Here is an 18,891-nt window from a genome sequence, read left to right on the forward strand (position 1 = left end):
CAGTGGGAGGGAGGGAGATTTGTAGAGCACCCTCAGTCATGCTTTACTTCCGCATGGACAGTGACTTATCTTCTAACCTATTAGAACAGTATCTTGCTTATATATATCTTTTAAGAGATAAAATCTGCATCATTGTATGGTTGATTTCATAAAGATCCCACCAAATACAATTCTTCTGTTCTCTGGAGACCACGACACAGGCGGATCAAGAGTCTGGCTTATTGCCAGTGCCAAATAGAAATGTCTTGTTCTGGTAGTGGCATGGGTTCAGTTGTGACAGATCTGTGAAAGTGACACAATGTGTTACATCATTCTCCAGAGAATGATGATGTAATACTGTATAGAGTACTGATTTTTAGAACACACCCAGCCAGTCAGATTTAATTACACTCAACGTGTAATTAAACTCTGGAATTCGTTGCCAGAGAATGTGGTAAAGGCGGTTAGCTTAGCGGAGTTTAAAAAAGGTTTGGACCGCTTCCTAAAGGAAGAGTCCATAGACCGTTATTAAATGGACTTGGGGGAAATCCACTATTTCTGGGATAAGCAGTGTAAAATGTTTTGTACTTTTTTGGGATCTTGCCAGGTATTTGTGACCTGGATTGGCCACTGTTGGAAACAGGATGCTGAGCTTGATGGACCTTTGGTCTGTCCCAGTATGGCTGTACTTATGTACAGGATAACCACAATGAATATGCACGAGATAAATTTCCATGCGCTGCCTCCATTGTAAGCAAATCTATCTCATGCATATTCTTTGTGGGTATCCCGACTAGGTGTGTCCCAAGAACTTGGTTGAGAATCCCTGCAGTAATGTCACTGAACACTACATATGTCACATTAACACACCAGTGCACCGGTGTCACTGCTGGACCATGGTTCAGAACTCCCCCACACCCAAGAAAAGTTGAAGAAAGTCAATGCAAGTAGTGACTGTTTCCCCCAGGGGCCATTCACTGCACACAGGCTTCCTGCTCTTTGCTGAAATTAAATACAAACCACATCTGAAATATATATACATATGATCATATACATATATAGAAAATGGATATACTCTGAATCTGCTCTCTCTTTTATACACATATACATGAAAGGGAGGGGAGACCATGTCCTCAGGCCGTGAGACAGTCTGTTGACCATGTCCTCAGGTTGTGGATGTGTGCGAGACACTCTTTTGACTGGAGCTCTTCTGACTGAGCACAAAGGTAGAGGAATTGCTCTTCCTGCTGGTGCTGAGGTCACTTCCTTGCTGCCGGGACTTTAAGTAGCGTGAGGAGCAGCACAGAACACGCTGGAGCAGGTCATGGAAGAGGTGGCCAGTGAACAGCATGTAGATCCAGGGGTTGCAGCAGCTGTTCAGGCTTCCCAGCAACATGGCAATGATGAAGAGAGAGGCTGCAAGGAGAGAAAGCGAGAAAGTGAAAATGTCCCTGCTTAGGCAACAGAGTGGAGCAGGGGTTATTCATTATGGTAACAGCTGAACCAATGCAGAGAGCAGCATAATCTGTTCCAGGTTTTACCAAAAAGGCTAATCTGGCACACAGATGTCTCAGCTGATCTGGAAAGGCTACAATCATTTTACCTGTCCAGGTGCTATGCAGAACCAGCCTCAGCAGTTCATTGTATGCTCTGCTGCAATGATCATAGCTGCTGTGCAAAGAGAGATTTGGTCTCAGCTGATAACTTGGATACAGTTTCCAACTGGTTCCTGGTTTGCCTATCAGGGTTGACCCAGTCATGGATTTACTCCACTGCATGCAGGGAAATGTAGTTCTGTTTCCCCACTTGCGTTGCCCAAATAAAGCAAAACTCCAATCCCCTGCATGCAATAGGATAAACCCAGGCCTTGTCAGGCAAATCTGGAGCCAACTGGCAACCCTAAACTTTGATGAGGAGGTTTTCAAAGCTGATTGAATCCTGAGTTTAAGACGAGATAATAAAGCATGTTTCCATCAAACTACATGCATACAAACATATAGAAAGAGTCAGACATAAAGAGAGTGGGCTAATAACATGAGAGGTCAGATTTAGAAAGCAATTTCCCATAGTCATCACAACACAGGAAAAATCCATTATAGACCTGCTCTATATATTCTGAGAATTTCCATTGTCAACATCTACACAGAGAGATAAATTCCAGCTGTGGAGGACATAATCTCTTACACTTTCTACATGAATATTTTTGAAAACCTTCAGCTGAGAATAAATATAATAGTTATGTATCTTTAATACTTTTTGGTTTGTATTGTTTGTATTTTTCTGCAAAATTAATAACATTTCATGGGGGAAAAAAATCTTCAGTGACAACAACTGATTTCTAATACCCCTGGAAACTAAGTTACGATTTCAGTACAGAAAAGTGTCACCAATACATGGGATTAGTTCCTGCCATCAGGATATGAACCCTGAAACAAAGAGCCACATCCCTATGACTCCAGAACCTTAGTGACCCCCCCCCCCCCCCCCAGAGTGCTTTTGCTGACCTTGCTGCAGATGAAAGATTAATTCAGTAACACAGGTGACCCTCTATTCACAGAAGTAGTGATCTGGTGCATCTGAGTTACGAATAGAAAAGTCTGGGCTGACAGCCACTTCCGCCACAGCCTGTAGCACATCGAGAGGAATTTTAAAACAGGTCACCTAGAACATGTGAGTAATGGTTCTGTGTTCTTTACAGAAGAAGCACCCAGAACACAAGCAAATGTCTGTCCACGTATATACCTGCTCTGAGTCTGACAGGCGTCTGTGTGTGTGTGTAGCAACTGCACCCAGCCCAGCCCCCAGGAACCCCTGCACACAGCACACACATAAACAGGCACATTATTGTCAGCATGCGCACTTGTATGTTCTAGAAAAGCCCCTTTTCCACATATAAAAGAGGTTTTACACTTTATTGCACAACGTAATTCCAAGGTGCTGTTCATTGTTTCTGGATATCAACAATGGGGAACTGTTTGTTTCTATCTATCCCCATCTCTAGACACTAAGATTGCTGTGGTCACAGGAAGAAAACCTACTCGACATTCCTTCATTGCGTGTGGCGTATTCATGCCTGTTCTGTTAGGAATCAGTTGCCTAAGAACACTGTCTGGTGACTGATTTGATGGCGTTTCAAAAGGGCATTAAAACTTGCCTTTTTCAGGAACGTTTTTCCCTTCACTGCTCCTCTAGTTGTAATGAGTTCTTTTCCTTTCTGACGCTTTTATTTTCGTGACTGTTTTAATATAAACTGCAGTGTTTGTAGTGTCTGATTTTAGTCATGTCTATGTTTGCTGTAAACCAGTTAGAATATGGGATGAATATAAGGGTATATGAATACAAATATAAGGATGAATGCTGTATAAAAACTAATAAAGGATATGAAAGGGCTTTTCTGAAATGAGCCACTCGCAGCAGGAGGGTAAATATTGCACCGCCTGGCTCAGTGTTGTAGGTTATTGCAGGCTAGAAATTGGGCTGCTCTGTATTTCGAATCCAGTTTTCACCAGCATTTCTCAAGCTGGTTCCGGAATGTCTCCTACCAGTCTTGTGTTCAGGATATCCACAATGAGGGCAGCGCATACAGAATTATCATGTGCATATTCATTTTTAGCATCCTAAAAACTGGATTGCCTGGAGGTACTCGGGAATACTGTGTTACCAACCTATGAGGTCCTTTTAACAAGCTGTGGACAAAAAGGCCCTGTGCTAGTGGTGGGGGGGGCCATTTTTCCCACTCACCAGGGCTATTTTTACCGCAGTGGGTAAAAAAAAAAAAACCCAAACATGGCCATGTGGTAAAAGAACTCTTACCGCCACCCATTCAGGTGGTGATAAGGCCTCCCATGGTAACCAGGTCACGCACTGCGATGCTCGATTGCCACCGGGCTACCACCACGCAAGCCATTTCCAGGAGTTTTCTTTTTCTCCCAGAAATGGCCCACGCTCAGGGTGGAAGTATTGCTGACAACTGTGTTGGGCCGGCAATAATAGTTCCAATTTAGCCTTTGGTAAAGCCACGTTGGGCTCACCGACACTTTGTAAAAGACCCCCTATGTTTGCATCTCACATCTTGCAGTTGCCAGTTCCAGGAGAGACATTTCAGGCCAGTCCTGGATTACCGAAAACTCCATTGTGATGTTATTATGGAAGTGGAGAAGTATCTAATGGTTAAATCAGTGGGCTGAAAACCCAAAGAAGTGGGTTTGATTCCCACTGCAGCTCCCTGTGACCCTGGACAGGTACAAACTTAGATTGTAAGCCAGGAGGAACAGAGAAAGTACCTGCATATACTATATATAAACCTCTTTGGTTGAACCACAGAAAGTCCCTGACACTTTACCTCACTTGAAGCCCTGATTTCAATGGGTAGAGCTTTATTAATGCAAAACCAGGACTGGCCAAATAGTTTTCTTCCTGGAACTGGGTAACATTGCAGGTCTGTGATTGAAACTGGCTCCAGATTCATCTGACAAGGCTGATGCAGTGCAGGACTTACCCTACTGCATCCAGGGACTTGTCATTCTGATTTCCCTTTTACTTTCCCTACATGCAATGGGGTAAAATCCTGGACTGGTTCAACACTGTCAGGTGGATCTGAGAAAACACATCCCCTCCTCCTCTCCCCCCCCCCCCCCCCCCCCATTCAACTTGTGGTGGTCAGTAGTTTTAAAAAGAAAGCCACTGACCCCCATGGGATGAATCAAACCCAGATAATCAATGCCAAGATCATGTCCAGGCACCAGCATTACATACCTGGGTCAGCTGCCTACCTGGAAGTCCTGCAGGTGCAGCTGATATTCAATGTGGCATGGCTGAGCAGGCAAAGATAGGACAGTCGTTTGTGTGGTCCTGTCTGCTCCGCAGGGACTTGCACTGAATGTGACCAGTGTCTGCATTTCTACCAGCTCTAACCGCACAGCTTCAGCAGCACTGCACAATTATATTCAGGGGATAGGCAGGAAGGAGTTTCTCCTGATCATGTAAACCCCTTTCACTCTCCCTGTAATCTTTGTGACACGGTGTTTCCCAGAAAAGAACTAACCTGCATGTTCTGATCAGAGAGAGAGGCTGAAGAATTTGCAGTCAGGCGGACAGTACTCTAAAATACTTTAGCAAACTAACCCCCTCATTTTATAAACTCACGTGCTCAGATTTCCAACAAGCACACAAGTGCAAAGTGATGCATGTGGGAAAGAGGAACCTGAACTATAGCCATGTGATCAACGTTCCAAGTTAGGAGTCACCGACCAGGAAAAGGATCTAGGAGTCATTGTTGACAATAGTTTGAAACCCTCTGCTCAGCAAATAGAATGTTAGGTATTATTAGGAAAGGAATGGAAAATAAAAATGAGAATGTTGTAATGCCTTTGTATCACTCCATGGTGTGACCGCACCTTGAATACAGCGTGCAATTCTGGTCACCACATCTCAAAAAAGATATAGTGAAATTAGAAAAGGTACAGAGAAGGGCAACAAAAATGATAAAGGGGATGGAATGACTTCCCTTTGAGGAAATGCTAAAGCGGCTAGGGCTCTTCAGCTTGGAGAAAAGATGGCTGAGGGGAGATATGATAGAGGTCTATAAAATAATGAGCGGAACAGAATGGGTAGACGTGAATCGCTTGTTTACTCTTTCCAAAAATAGTAGGACTAGGGGACACGCAATGAAGATACAAAGTAGTAAATTTAAAATGAATTGGAGAAAATATTTCTTCACTCAATATGTGATTAAACTCTGGAATTCATTGCCAGAGAATGTGGTAAAAGCAGTTAGCTTAGCGGGGTTTAAAATAGGTTTGGAAAGCTTCCTAAAAGAAAAGTCCATAAGCCATTATTAAAATGGACTTGGGAAAATCCACTGCTTATTACCAGGATAAGCAACCTAAAATGTATTGTACTGTTTTGGGATCTTGCCAGGTACTTGTGACCTGGATTGGCCACTGTTGGAAACTGAACACTGGGCTTGATGGACCTTCGGTCTGTCCCAGTATGGCAACACTTATGTACTTAAGTGCACAAGTTATAGAATACGGGCACTTGAGTATGTAACTTAATTCAATAATTGGCTATAATCGGTCTTAATTAACATAAATTAGCAGCTAGGTAAGTAACTGCCCTTAATTCCTATTCTATAAATTAACCAGTCAAATTCCAGAATGCATAACTTCGAGGGGAACCTGGACCTGGGAGGGGCCTGGGCTGGTTGGGGGCATTTCAGGCAGTTATATGTGCAGTCATTTACACACTTGTCTACATTTATCCCAGCCAAGGAGCTGGTGTAAGAGCTCACTCTTAAAGTCAGATGTGTAAATACAGCTTTACACTAATATTCTATAACCACCTGAATTCACGCCTAGCATTGCATCCCAGCACTTACATGTTGGCAACCTTTAGAGAACATACCCGGAAAACAGAAATACACTAGATCTCTGGTAAAACATTTAGGGATAAATTTGAATAACCCTTTGACAAAGAAACAGAGCTTAGTCACTCGGATTAACAGGGACCCTTTACCAACAGAAGGAGAAGCACTGAGAGATTTATTATTATTCTCCATGTGGGATCCCAACAAGTCCATGCTGATGCCCTTTATTTTAAACTGGGACTCCAGAGTGGGGGAGGTGGAAAGGAAGAGGGGGAGAAGTGCTCAAAGGAAAATGCAATAATTAAAATCTGAAATGGAGAGAGGGGAAGAAAACCCTAAAATAAAGGAGGGGAGAAACAGAAAGGCATCTGAGGACAGGACAGATGGCCAGCCCAGCCATTGGTCAAGGCTAGGCAGTTGCCTAAGGCAGTAGCTTTGAGGGGGGAGACAGTCAATCTAAAACAATAGTCCTGTCAGCCACACAAACTCAAAACAACCATCAGTCTGTACTTTTACAAATACCCATTACCCCAGGTAAAAGTTGTCCAAAACAAGACAGATCACAAGAAGAAATACAATGAACAAGGAGATAGCATAGATGGCCAAAGGAACAGAGAGGAATGTCATAGGAGCCCCTCCCCCCCCCCCCCCCCCCCCCCACACACACACACACACACACTTCCCGATGTAGAAAATACCTTTATTCAATGATCCAACATGGCCATGATTCAGCATGTGTCTGTCATGGGAAATTATGTATTATAATACCTAATGAAGGCAAAGTTTCATATTAATCTATAAGGCCTGATTACATGTGTTTGCAGGATTCTTCTTGGAAACCTGGCACTGAGGTGATCATGACTGTTAAGTTATGAAGATTAATTTAACAGGAGAACAAGATAGAGGCACCGGAGGCAGAACTGAGGCGTTAGGTATTGAGGAACCCATGGCCATGGGGGAAGAGATGGATAAGAAACCAGAGAGAGAGAAGGAATGAGTGCAGGGGGAGAAGGACTACCCCCCCTTTTACAATCCCATCTACCCATGTGTATCATATATGAAATCTCAGCATAAAGCCGTCTGAAGTATAGAACAGTTGTGTTCCCTGTTCTTGCTGAAGCAGGAGACAGTGTAACTTAAAATCAGAACTGTCCTGTGAAGCAAATGACAGCTGGCCACCTTCCCTACCAGCTACAAGTGCTTTTGGTGATAAATGTTTCTCTTGCACAATGGCTGATTTCAAAGCATTGCCTGCAACTGTGAAACCTGCTCAGCCACTTCTCTCCTGGCTGCCTCCCAGACAGAGTCCTCCTGTGCTCTTCTAGGTCAGACTCCAGCTCAGGATCTCTGCTGCCTCATTTCACACACGGCCACATTTTCACTGCCCCTTGTCCTTGAATGGGCCACAATCCAGTTGGGTTTTCAGGATTTCCCCAATGAATATGGATGAGGTCTATCTGCATGTACTGCAATAGATTTCATGCATATTCCTTGTGGAAATCCTGAAAACCCAACCTGGCGAGGGCTGAGGTTGGACACCCCTGGACTAGAACGTGCTCTTCATTCCCGGTCCTCAAGGGCTACCAATGCCTCGGGGTTTCGGGGTATCCCTCATGAATATGCATGAAGGAGATTTGCATGCCTACTACCTTAATTTTGCATATTTATGAGGGATATCCTGAACACCTGACCCACGGGCGGCCCTCAGACCAAGCGACTAGACAGTTTGTTGGAAAAACGTGTATTGTGTTCTCTGTGTTTACCGGAAATACCAGATTTTCCTAGAGAGCATAAAAGTCAACACAGATGTAAGTGATCTCTTTTTACTGTAGTAATTGGATATGGATGTGTTAATCCAGTCCGACAAAGTGGACTTTTGTCTACAAAGTTTAATGCCTCAAGTCTGTCTGATGTCACCTGTCTCTTTCTCAGTTTTTCCAATACAAGACTCTTAACTAGCTGCTGAGCTTCAGTTCTATGTTCCCACAGCCAGAATCTTTTATCCTTTACTAGTAAAAATGGCCCGTTTCGGTATGAAATGAAACGGGCGCTAGCAAGGTTATCCCTCCCTCGCTCTCTCTCTCTGTCCCCTCCAAGTCCCACGGCCCCCTTTCTTTCCTTCTGATTTCCAGGCCCTCCCTCTCTCTCCCTCCCTCTGTCCCTCCCCCGAGTTCCAGTCCCCCCTCCTCTCTGTCTCACAGACACGTCCTTGCGATGCCTCCACCCACGGCCCCCCTCCCCGACACTGGCCTCGCCCATCCCCCTACATGCATGTCATCCCCCTCCAAAATCGCCAACCCCCCTCTGCTACCCTCCCCTCTCCCCTCTTACCGGGGTCCCGGCGGCAGCAGGAAGAGCCTCGTGAGTCTGCTGCCTTCCCTTCTCTTTGCTCTCAGCTCTGACTCTGATCCCGCCCTCATTTCCTGTTTCCGCAAGGCGGGACCAGAGTCAGAGCTGAGAGCAAAGAAAAGGGAAGGCAGCAGACTCGCAAGGCTCTTCACTGCTGCCCCGGGACCCCGGTAAGAGGGGAGAGGGGAGGGTAGCAGAGGGGGGTTGGCGATTTTGGAGGGGGGTGACAGGAGTCAGCACCCTAGGGGGAGCTATTTTAGATCTAGTCCTTAGTAGAATGCGAGGCATAGTATGAGAGGTAACGGGTGTTGAATCCACTGGGAAACAATTATCATAACAAGATCGAAATTTGAGCTGATATCTGGAGTGAAACCACTAAGGAAATCTACTGTAGCAGCATTTAATTTTTGAAAAGGCAAGGGTAGGGTTAAATGGCCATTTTCCTCAATGGAGGAGGGTGAACAGAGGAGTGCCACAGGGATTTGTACTGGGACCGATGCTACTTAACATATTTATAAATGATCTGGAAATCGGAATGGCAAGTGAGATGATGAAATTTGCATATGACACAAAACTATTCAAGGTTGTCACAGCACATGCGGTTGTGAAAAATTGCAGGAAGACCTTAGGAAACTGAAAGACTGGGCATCTAAATGGCAGATTAAATTTAATGTGGACAGATGCAAAGTGACGTATATTGGGAAAAATAATCCAAATCATAGTTACCTGATTCTAGGAATAATTGTAGACAATTCTTCTGCTCAGTGTGCGGCAGGGCCAAAAAAGCAAACAAGATGCTAAGAATTATTAGGAAAAGGATGCAAAATAAGACCAGGAATACTATAATGTATTGCTCCATGGTAGGATCTCACCTTGAGTGTATAGTGCAATTAGAAAAGGTTCAAAGAAGAGCGACCAAAATGATGAAGGGGATGGAACTCCTCTCGAATGAGAAAAGGCTAAAGAGGTTAGGGCGCTTCAGCTTAGAAAAGAGACAGCTGAGGGGGGATATGATTGAAGTCTATAAAATCCTAAGTGGTGTAGAATGGGTAAACATAGTAACATAGTAGATGACAGCAGAGAAAGACCTGCACGATCCATCCAGTCTGCCCAACAAGATAAACTCATATGTGCTACATTTTGTGTATACCTGACCTTGATTAGTATCTGCCATCCTCACGGCACAGACCGTAGAAGTCTGCCCATCACTAGCCCCGCCTCCCAACCACCAGCCCCGCCCCCCACCACCGGCTCTGCCACCCAATCTCCGCTAAACTTCTAAGGAATGAAGTTTAGCGGGTAAAAGTGAATCAATTTTTCACTCTTTCAAAAAGTACATAGAACAGGGGACACTCAAAGAAATTACATGGAAATACTTTTAAAATGAGTAGGAGGAAATATTTTTTCACTCAAAGAATACTTAAGCTCTGTAACTCTCTGCCAGAGGATGTGGTAACGGCAGTCAGAATATCTAGATTTTAAAAATGTTTGGACAAGTTCCTGGAAGAAAAGTCCATAGTCTGTTATTGAGATGGACATTGGGGAAGTCACTGCTTGCCTGGGATTGATGGCATGGAATGTTGCTACTCTTTGGAAGACCCAGAACACTTGACCCCCCCCCCCCCCCTAATTAAACACATCTCATCTTTTTCATCTATGCCTTTGAACCTGCAAACTGTTATCCTCCTTCTAACTGTAAGGCCACATTGAACCTTCCACTAGGAGGGAAAATGTGGGGTACAAATGCAATAAATAAATAAATTCCGCATGGAATGTTGCTACTAATTGGGTTTCTGCCGAGTACTTATGACCTGAATTGGCCACTGTTGGAAGCAGGATACTGGGCTAGATGGACCATTGGTCTGACCCAGTATGGCTATTTTTATGTTCTTATATAGGATAATAGAAAACAGTATTGGGCCGATATTCAGATCACGAGAGTTAGACCGGTCCATTTCCGGTGACCTGCAATGAATATCTGGTTTATTTTTGGCTGATTTAAAGATAAGCCAATATTCAGTACTAGCCGGTTATCTTTAAACCATCCAATATGGCTGCTAAACTGGCTTTAAAAACTGCGGATAGCAAGTTATATCAGGCAATATAACCAGCAGAGGTTTCCAAACCTGTCCTGACAATCCTCAGCCAATTGAGTCTGTTCACGCTTTCCAAAAATACCAGGACTAGGGGGCAAGCGATGAAGCTACAATGTAGTAAATTTAAAACGAATCGGAGAAAATGTTTCTTCACTCAACGTGTAATTAAACTCTGGAATTCGTTGCCAGAGAATGTGGTAAAAGCAGTTAGCTTAGCGGAGTTAAAGGTTTGGACGGCTTTCTAAAGGAAAAGTCCATAGACCATTATTAAATGGACTTAGGGAAAATCCACTATTTCTGGGGTAAGCATTATAAAGTGTTTTGTACTTTTTTGGGATCTTGCCAGGTATTTGTGATCTGGATTGGCCACTGTTGGAAACAGGATGCTGGGCTCGTTGGACCTTTGGTCTTTCCCAGTATGGCAATACTTATGTACTTATGAGTTTTCAGGATAACTAGAATGAATATTCATGAAACATATTTGCATGCACTGCCTCTGTGACTGAGGGTCCCCGGGTCAGATCTGGGAACCTCTGGTCTGGTGAGCAGAAAATCCTTTTGTTTCTAGGGTTAGCTTGGGCATTTGTACAGTAACAACTCTGTTAGAATTGGTTCTCCACTTGTCCATAACACAGCAATGATGTAAGAAAAAGAAAAGACAGAGAGCGGAGAAGAAGGAAATAGAGTGTCCGAGCAACCAAAACTGGACAAAAATGGAGTCTGTGCCCAGGGATGCAGCGAAGGTGATTAGTACGAGGTTTGAACAAGGTCCTGCAGGAAACATCCATGAAAAAATAATTAGCTACAGAGATGAGAAAGCCATTGTGCATCTCTGGAAAAGAGCTACGGGAAATAGATCTACTTTGTGGGATCTGACGGGTATTTCCAACTGCATCTATGGACTCACCATGGCTTTTCTTCTGTTTCTCTTTTTCTTAAGGCCCTGGCTCTGTGACTAGTGATTAAGTAACTCTCTCTCCACGGGATGGGAAAACTGAGTTTGCTGCATGTTTGAAGCTCTTTGGAAAAGTTTGTGAATTTGGTAAACTTTGAGTGCTTTAGTTTTTAATTAAAGTTCTCATAGAAGCATAGAAACATGATGGCAGATAAAGGCCATATGACCCATCCAGTCTGCCCATCCTCTGTAACCCCTAATTCTTCCTGTTCCTAAGCGATCCCACATGCTTATCCCATGCCTTTTTAAATTCTGGAACAGTCCTCGACTCCACAACCTCCACCGGGAGCCAATTCCACGCCTCCACCACCCTTTCTGTGAAATAATACTTCCTTAGGTTACTCCTAAGCCTATTCTCTCTTAACTTTGTCATATGCCCCCTCATTCCAGAGCTCTCCTTCATGTGAAAAAGGCTCTCTTCCTGTACATAAATGCCCTTGAAATATTTAAACATTTCTATCATGTCTCCTCTCTCCCTCCTCTCTTCCAGCGTATGCATGTTGAGGTTCATATGCCTGCCCCTATAATTTTTGCATTCAAGACCGCTTACTAATTTCATAGCCGCCCTATGGACCGACTCCATCCTGGTTATATCTTTCCTTAGGTGCGGTGTCCAGAACTGCACGCAGTACTCCAAATGAGGCCTCACCAGAGACTTATACAACGGCACTATCACCTCCTTTTTCCTGCTGGTCATGCCTCTCTTTATGCACCCAAGCATCCTTCTGGCTTTGACCGTCACTTTTTCTACCTGTTTGGAAGCTTTAAGGTCATCAGACACAATCACCCCCCAAGTCCCGCTCTTCACCCCCTATACTGTACTGTTCCCTAGGATTTTTGCAACCCAAGTGCATGACCCTACATTTTTTGGGATTAAACCTTAGTTGTCAAATATCAGTCCATTCCTCCAGCTTCGCTAGGTCCTTCCTCGTGTCATTCACACCCTCCAGAGTGTCCACCCTGTTGCAGAGTTTAGTATCATCTACAAAGAGACAAACCTTACCAGACAGCCCTTCTGTAATATCGCTCACAAAGAGGTTAAAAAGAGCCGGCCCTAGGACTGATCCCTGCGGTACTCCACTGACGACATCCTTTTCTTCAGAGCAAGCTCCATTTACCACTACCCTCTGTTTCCTACCATTCAACCAATTTTTAAACCAATCAGTTACTCTAGGTCCCATACCAAGGGCACTCAATTTATCAGTGTAACTCTTTCTATTCTGATTGCATTAGGAACCAGGTTTTCGTCATCTTCCAAAATACATTTTCTTTCCTTAAAGTCATATTTATCTTTGGTGTATAATTTCAAAAAAAAAATCAAAACAAAAGGGGTTTCTTGTCTCCTCAGTTTTCAATAGACTATGGAGGCATTGAGAGAGAGACCCTGAGGGCAGTGGAGGCAGTGCTCAGCTATACAGAGGTTCTGGCTACATTCTGGATTCATACCGAACTAAAAGACAGCAAGTGATTTATAAGCTAATATGTTAGAGGTGTGATCTTACTTTTCAAAATAATTTGCATGCTAGGGGTGAGGTAAGGGAAGAAGGACCACCCTAGCAAAAGGTCTTTAAGGGTCATCAGTTGCATGTGATCTCACATATTTCTGGAAGGAAGGCGGAAGGTGAGTGTACCTCCTGATTCTCCAATCCTAAACTCATTCACCTATTTCTACAGAGTCAAAGAAGGTGATTCTCAGAGGACTTACCTCACCCCTAGTATGCATCTAGCTTAGGGGAGGAGGCAGGTCTGGATGGCAGATGGTGGGGGATCAGAGTTCCATTATATACTGATCAAGAGCCCAGATGTGATCAGGGGTAAGGCTAGAACAGGAGGTCACAGACATATCAGTTTCTCTGTTTGCTTCCCTGTTATGTTAGAGGAATGAAGAAGTTACAGAGACTCAGGAAAGCTCCTTTAGTGTCACAGTATACTGGAGAGAGGGGAGAACAGCCAGTGGATTACAGGGACATGAGGGAACTCCTCTAATGTTAGACTATAGGGAAAGAAGGGGGCAGAGCCCAGGGGGTTATAGGGATAGGGTATGATCTCCATCTTTCAGATTTACTGCTAGTGTTTTCTTAACACTCCTTCCGGTGTTCATAAGATGAAATATGTACAGGAAACATATCAAGGTCCTTCTCTCCAGCATTTAGTTCAACTGCAGTCTAAACATAACATTTCCAACCTATAATGAGTTGAGTCTCTCATATACTGAAATCTAAAATCAGAGTATTTTTGCAGCCTCCCAGTGCGGCTGAGAAGTGACCCCTAAAAACTCTGCACAACGAGAGGGTCTCCTAACCGAGGAGAGTCTACACAGCCCCCAGCTTTCCATTCCTCCACAACAGCAGCCCCTTCCTTCCCCTCCAAATCCTTTCCTACTGTACTCTGCAGCCCAAACACAAAGCTGATGGATAAACAAGTCCTATCCTGCCTTCACGCAGCCTTTCCAGGTGCCTCCAGATTCATCCATCATCCCCCAGTTCAAAAACTAATTTCCGACTACCCCATTCAGCAACATAAGCAGTGCACCTCATGTACAGAAAGCGTCTACAGAGTGCAGCATTCCATCTTCTGCGGGAGATTCTGCTGAAGAATTTCGATTACAGCATCACTGTAACAGCAGAACCGGTCCTGACAGAAGACTGCCCGAGCACTTAATGACTTTTGCAGAAGTATAGACTGCATCTGTTGCAAATGAGAGTCACAAAAACTGAGAGAGGAGACCCTCTAATCCTCACAAATACATGCAAAACCAGCAACAAGGAGTGAGGAAACACAAGATGAGGAAGCCAAAGCTGGATGATATAAATAAGTCTTACTTCTTCCCAAGGACTGCGAGTGTATTGTCAAACAACTCGACGCAGCCATGTTTCAGCTGGCGTGACTTCGTCAGGAGCCGGTCAAAGCTGTGCCGAGTGGCGCCATCAGTCAGCAAACGCTGCTCATTAAACCTGAATATCCAATGCTGGGCCACTTCAGGCAACTGGCATTGAATATCTGGGGGTTTTCTATCTGCTAAAAAGTTAACCAGTTATGTCAACATTCAGGCATTAACCATTAATATTTTATTGGTTAAAGACAGGACAGCTTTTTATTCTATTTAACCTGAATATTGGCACCTAACTGGATAACTAATGCGATAACCGGTTAACTCCCACAGAATATTTCCAGTTAGGTGCTGATATGGTATTTAACTGGTCAGCGGCTGAGTCTGGCCAGTTAAATAGCTTTGAATATTGTGAGGTATGTGCTAACTTTTCATTGGACTAATTTATTGTCAAGAAATGTATTGCTAGTCCAAGAAACAAGCTCCACTTTTTTTTTTTCAGGAGCCCCGAGCTTGACTAAACACAGTCTGAAGCAATTAAGGGCTGTCTAGATTTGCTCAGTGCTCCTCTACCTGCTGTACGATGCTGTTTTTATCATCCAGTGACACCAGAATATTCCTAGGCTGACTCTCCCCTCAAGCCTCTGTTATCTTCTCTTGGCACTGGTCCAACTTCATCATCCTGTCTTCTGACTACTAGACACTGGTTTCTCCATATTCAGAATAACAATGACCGGTAGCGCAGCAGTAGTGGATTCCCCCCTGAAGTACATGGGAATTCACACTAACAGGGCAGGGCTCATAGGAACCTGAGCTAAGCCTGTGGAAATGCATGCTAAGCAGAAAGTGGACAACTCATAGGAACCTGAGCTAAAACACATGCTTTTGGGTATTCAAACTAAGGGTTAGGGTAATGTCTTTGATATACCAACTTTCTATGGTACACCCGAGGGAAAGGGAAGTGGGACTTGATAAACCGTCTTTCTGAGGTTTTTGCAACTACATTCAAAGCAGTTTACATTTGTACCAGGGGCAATGGAGGGTTAAGTGACTTGCCCAGAGTCACAAGGAGCTGCAGTGGGAATCAAACTCAGTTCCCCAGGATCAAAGTCCACTAACAACTAGGCTACTCCTCCACTCCAAGCAGTTTACCTATTCTAAAGTGGTATTTTCTTTGTCCCTAGTGGGCTCACAATCCAAGTTTTTGTAACTTGGGCAATGGAAGGTTCTGTGACTTGCCCATGGTCACAAGGAGCCACAGTGGGAACTGAACCCAGCTCCCCAGGTTCTCAGCCCACTAACCATTAGCTACTCCTCCACTGCCATAACTAAGAAGACATGGGTTAAGAAATCAGTGCTAAACTCACAGAGCCTGTGGGAATCCAATCTAACCAGACAGCAGCAGGTCCTGCACGCTCTGGAGCCGATGCAGACACTGAGGTTGTAAGCATGCGTTAATGGCCGAGCAATGCACAGAGCGCTTGAGCGCAGGTGTAACTCGCACTGAAAACCTGGCTGCAGACTGTATAGTAATAAGGCCATAGGTAGTTTGCGGCAGGCAGAAAAGGGAGCCACGTGGACAAGGTTTAGAAGGGAGGATTTTTAGTGCCTACAAGTTTAAAAGACTGACAAGAAGTAAAAGAGCTTGTGTGCATGGCGGATCAAAAACAAAAGTAACAGCACGCACCAGTTCCTGTTCTTCTGTGCATTTAAGTATCAACTTCGGGTTAGAGTCTAATATTTATGCACAGAAAAATAGGCGCCCATGTGTACCGACACTTCTATTTTTGTTCCAAAATGTGGACAACCTGCACTTACTGCATAACCTTTGTGCACAAGCATCCAGTGGGTTCCCCCACCTCGTGCACAAGTTCTGCACTCATAAAATTCCCATGGAATTAGCTTTCTGCATGCCACCGTCTAATGCGTGGATAGAAGCCGACATCCGTGCACGGTCTAGCTTTGGCCCCTCGGAGAGAGTCTGAAAGAAGAAAGCTGAAAAGCAGAGAGGTCTGTAAACCTGCATTAAGCACTCTCCAACATTTATCCCCTTTGTAGATCTTAGATGATCAAAAATACCTGAATTTGGGGCGTGTGGCTGCACAGAGCTTTGCAAAAAGTAAGCTTCTATAGTCGTTCTTTTTTAAACAATAAGCCTAATTTAGTAACAAAACACATACCTTCCTTGGGAGCATTTTTGTCCCAGACTGACCACATCTGCACAAAGAAGAATGGAGTCCAACAAATGATATAGGCCAGTACTATAATAAAGGTCATTTTCACTGTTCGGATCTTGGCTTGGGAGATGAGCTTCACGCTGCTGACCCGGGATAGCGCTGGTTTGCGGGTCGAGGTGGTCGTCAGCTTCATATTGGTCTCACACAAGGTTTTCAGTCTAATATTCTGCCAGATTTTGAAGCTGATCAACCCATAACAGACCGTCAGAATCAATACCGGAATGATGTAGACGGTGACCGTGATCCAGGTGACATAAGCTTTTAGCCCCCAGGGCTGGACAAACTCTGCCCAGCAGTCATACACCCCACTGGTCACCTCCTTTAAGGAAAAGATGTGGACCTGCGGGATGCTGGCTAGAAGACTCAGAAGCCAGGTAAGGATCACGTAAGCTCGGTCTGAACGCCGGTGTAATGACCTGAGGGGCTGACAGATGGCCAAGCACCTGTCCAGAGACATCAGGAGCAGCATGTAGGTGGATGCAAACATCCCCACGACCTGAAGATACTTCACCAGTCGGCACAGGAAGTCTGGTCCATAAAACCTGAAGGTGATGTCCCAAAGGAGCTGTGGTAGAACCTGGAAGATGGCCACCACCAGATCAGCTATGCTAAGATGCTTCATGAAGAAGTACATGCGGGAGTGTTTGTGTCTGGTGATGTGGATAGCCAGCAACACACACAGGTTGCCAGTCAGGGCTAGGAAGAGGATGAGGGACAGCACAGCCACCTCCACCTTGGCTATCTCCTCGTTCCTTTTCACGGGGTCCCCAGTGCTGTTCCCAGCAGAAGCTCTGTGCCCCAGGCTGGAGTTTTCCAATGAGTTATTAACCAGAAGGACCCAGCACTCGTTCAGCTCGGCACACGAGCTCTCCATGACTGAAGCCTCCTTCTAAATGTGGCTTCTATGGCTTTGCTCTGTAGAGATCATTTTGATTTCTCTTTTCCAGCTCCAGCGATTTAATTCTTACAATCCTAGGGTGAAATTGCCGATTCTCTCTCCTCTTTCACTCCTTGTGGTTTTGCCGCTGCCCTCCTCAGCCCCTCTCTCACATCACCTCCTGCCCCTAAAAATGAATGAGACCAGAAGAGATTAAACAAGAAAGGCTGCAGAGAAAACATCAAAGCATTCTTTTAAAGAGACTTGTTTTGCTACAAACAATTGTGTCTTTTTGCATTTTCAATTACAGTCCAGCAAGTTCATTGTGATCAGCGCGCAACATTTGTAAAACTCTGTTAAAGACTGTTTCAGTATCCTTTGCTGCAAACCTGGATTAACACATCAGCTTTCAAATCAATCAGTTATACACTGCAAATCGTAGCCAGCGCTGAGAATCCCATCAATGAAACACTTCTTAGGAATTTCTGCCCGTCAGAACTAAAACATGAATAACTAAGTGAATGGCAGGATAATCCTAGCTTGGTTTGCTTTTCCGCAAAGACCTGGCACACTCTGGTGACGAACAGCTGCAGTGAAACATCCCCGACACTGGCCAGCACTGAGGGGAGCAACCAGATGTGATTTAGCGCTTCAACTCTTGGCAAAAGTGTCTCTTAGACACAGGTGTACGAGAAACCAGAGCTTGGGACGTGCAATCAAACTTGTCCTGCTACTGACAAAAAGCAGTTCCTACCTTCTCTAGTCCCGTCTTTGGCATTTCAGGTGCCGGTGGCTTTTCTTTATGTCCTGTCCATGCTTTTCACAAGACTCAGCAATCCGGTGCCTCTCTCTTACTTTAACAGCAGAAGATATTCAAGTTCCAACTTCCCCGAAGCCTCCTCAGGAGAAGTCAGGCAGCAGCTGAGCACTTGCTCTAAAATGAATCAGGGAGGGAGGGGGGAGGGGGAGGGGAGGGGAGGGAAGACGGTTCAGTCAGTCCTATAAATCATACAGGAATTAATCTAAGGCTGGAAGGCAGCTGGGGCATCAGCAACAGCTCGTGTACCATCTGCAGTTTTGGTTTCTTTCACTAGGGGGCGCAAGAGGCCGCTACTTCCACTCACCGCATCCTCCACCTCCTAAGAAGGAACCATCCAGGGAGGCGCGTGTGGTAGGGCAGACTGTGCTGCAAAGGTTTGTC

The 18,891-nt window shown here is 44.7% G+C and overlaps 1 protein-coding gene across 1 annotated transcript; it reads right to left on the minus strand.

The window, feature by feature from the left end:
• Positions 1–655: 655 nt before the first annotated feature.
• Positions 656–18,579, minus strand: OXTR (oxytocin receptor). Its single transcript, XM_030206311.1, has 3 exons — positions 18,445–18,579; positions 16,757–17,877; positions 656–1,395 (listed from the first exon to the last, which is right to left on the minus strand). Exons 2-3 carry the CDS (start codon positions 17,685–17,687, stop codon positions 1,145–1,147), a joined length of 1,182 nt encoding a protein of 393 aa, XP_030062171.1. The 5' UTR covers positions 17,688–17,877; positions 18,445–18,579; the 3' UTR covers positions 656–1,144.
• Positions 18,580–18,891: the final 312 nt, after the last annotated feature.

Source organism: Microcaecilia unicolor, chromosome 6 (assembly GCF_901765095.1).
Source record: "Microcaecilia unicolor chromosome 6, aMicUni1.1, whole genome shotgun sequence".
NCBI classification, from domain to species: domain Eukaryota; kingdom Metazoa; phylum Chordata; class Amphibia; order Gymnophiona; family Siphonopidae; genus Microcaecilia; species Microcaecilia unicolor.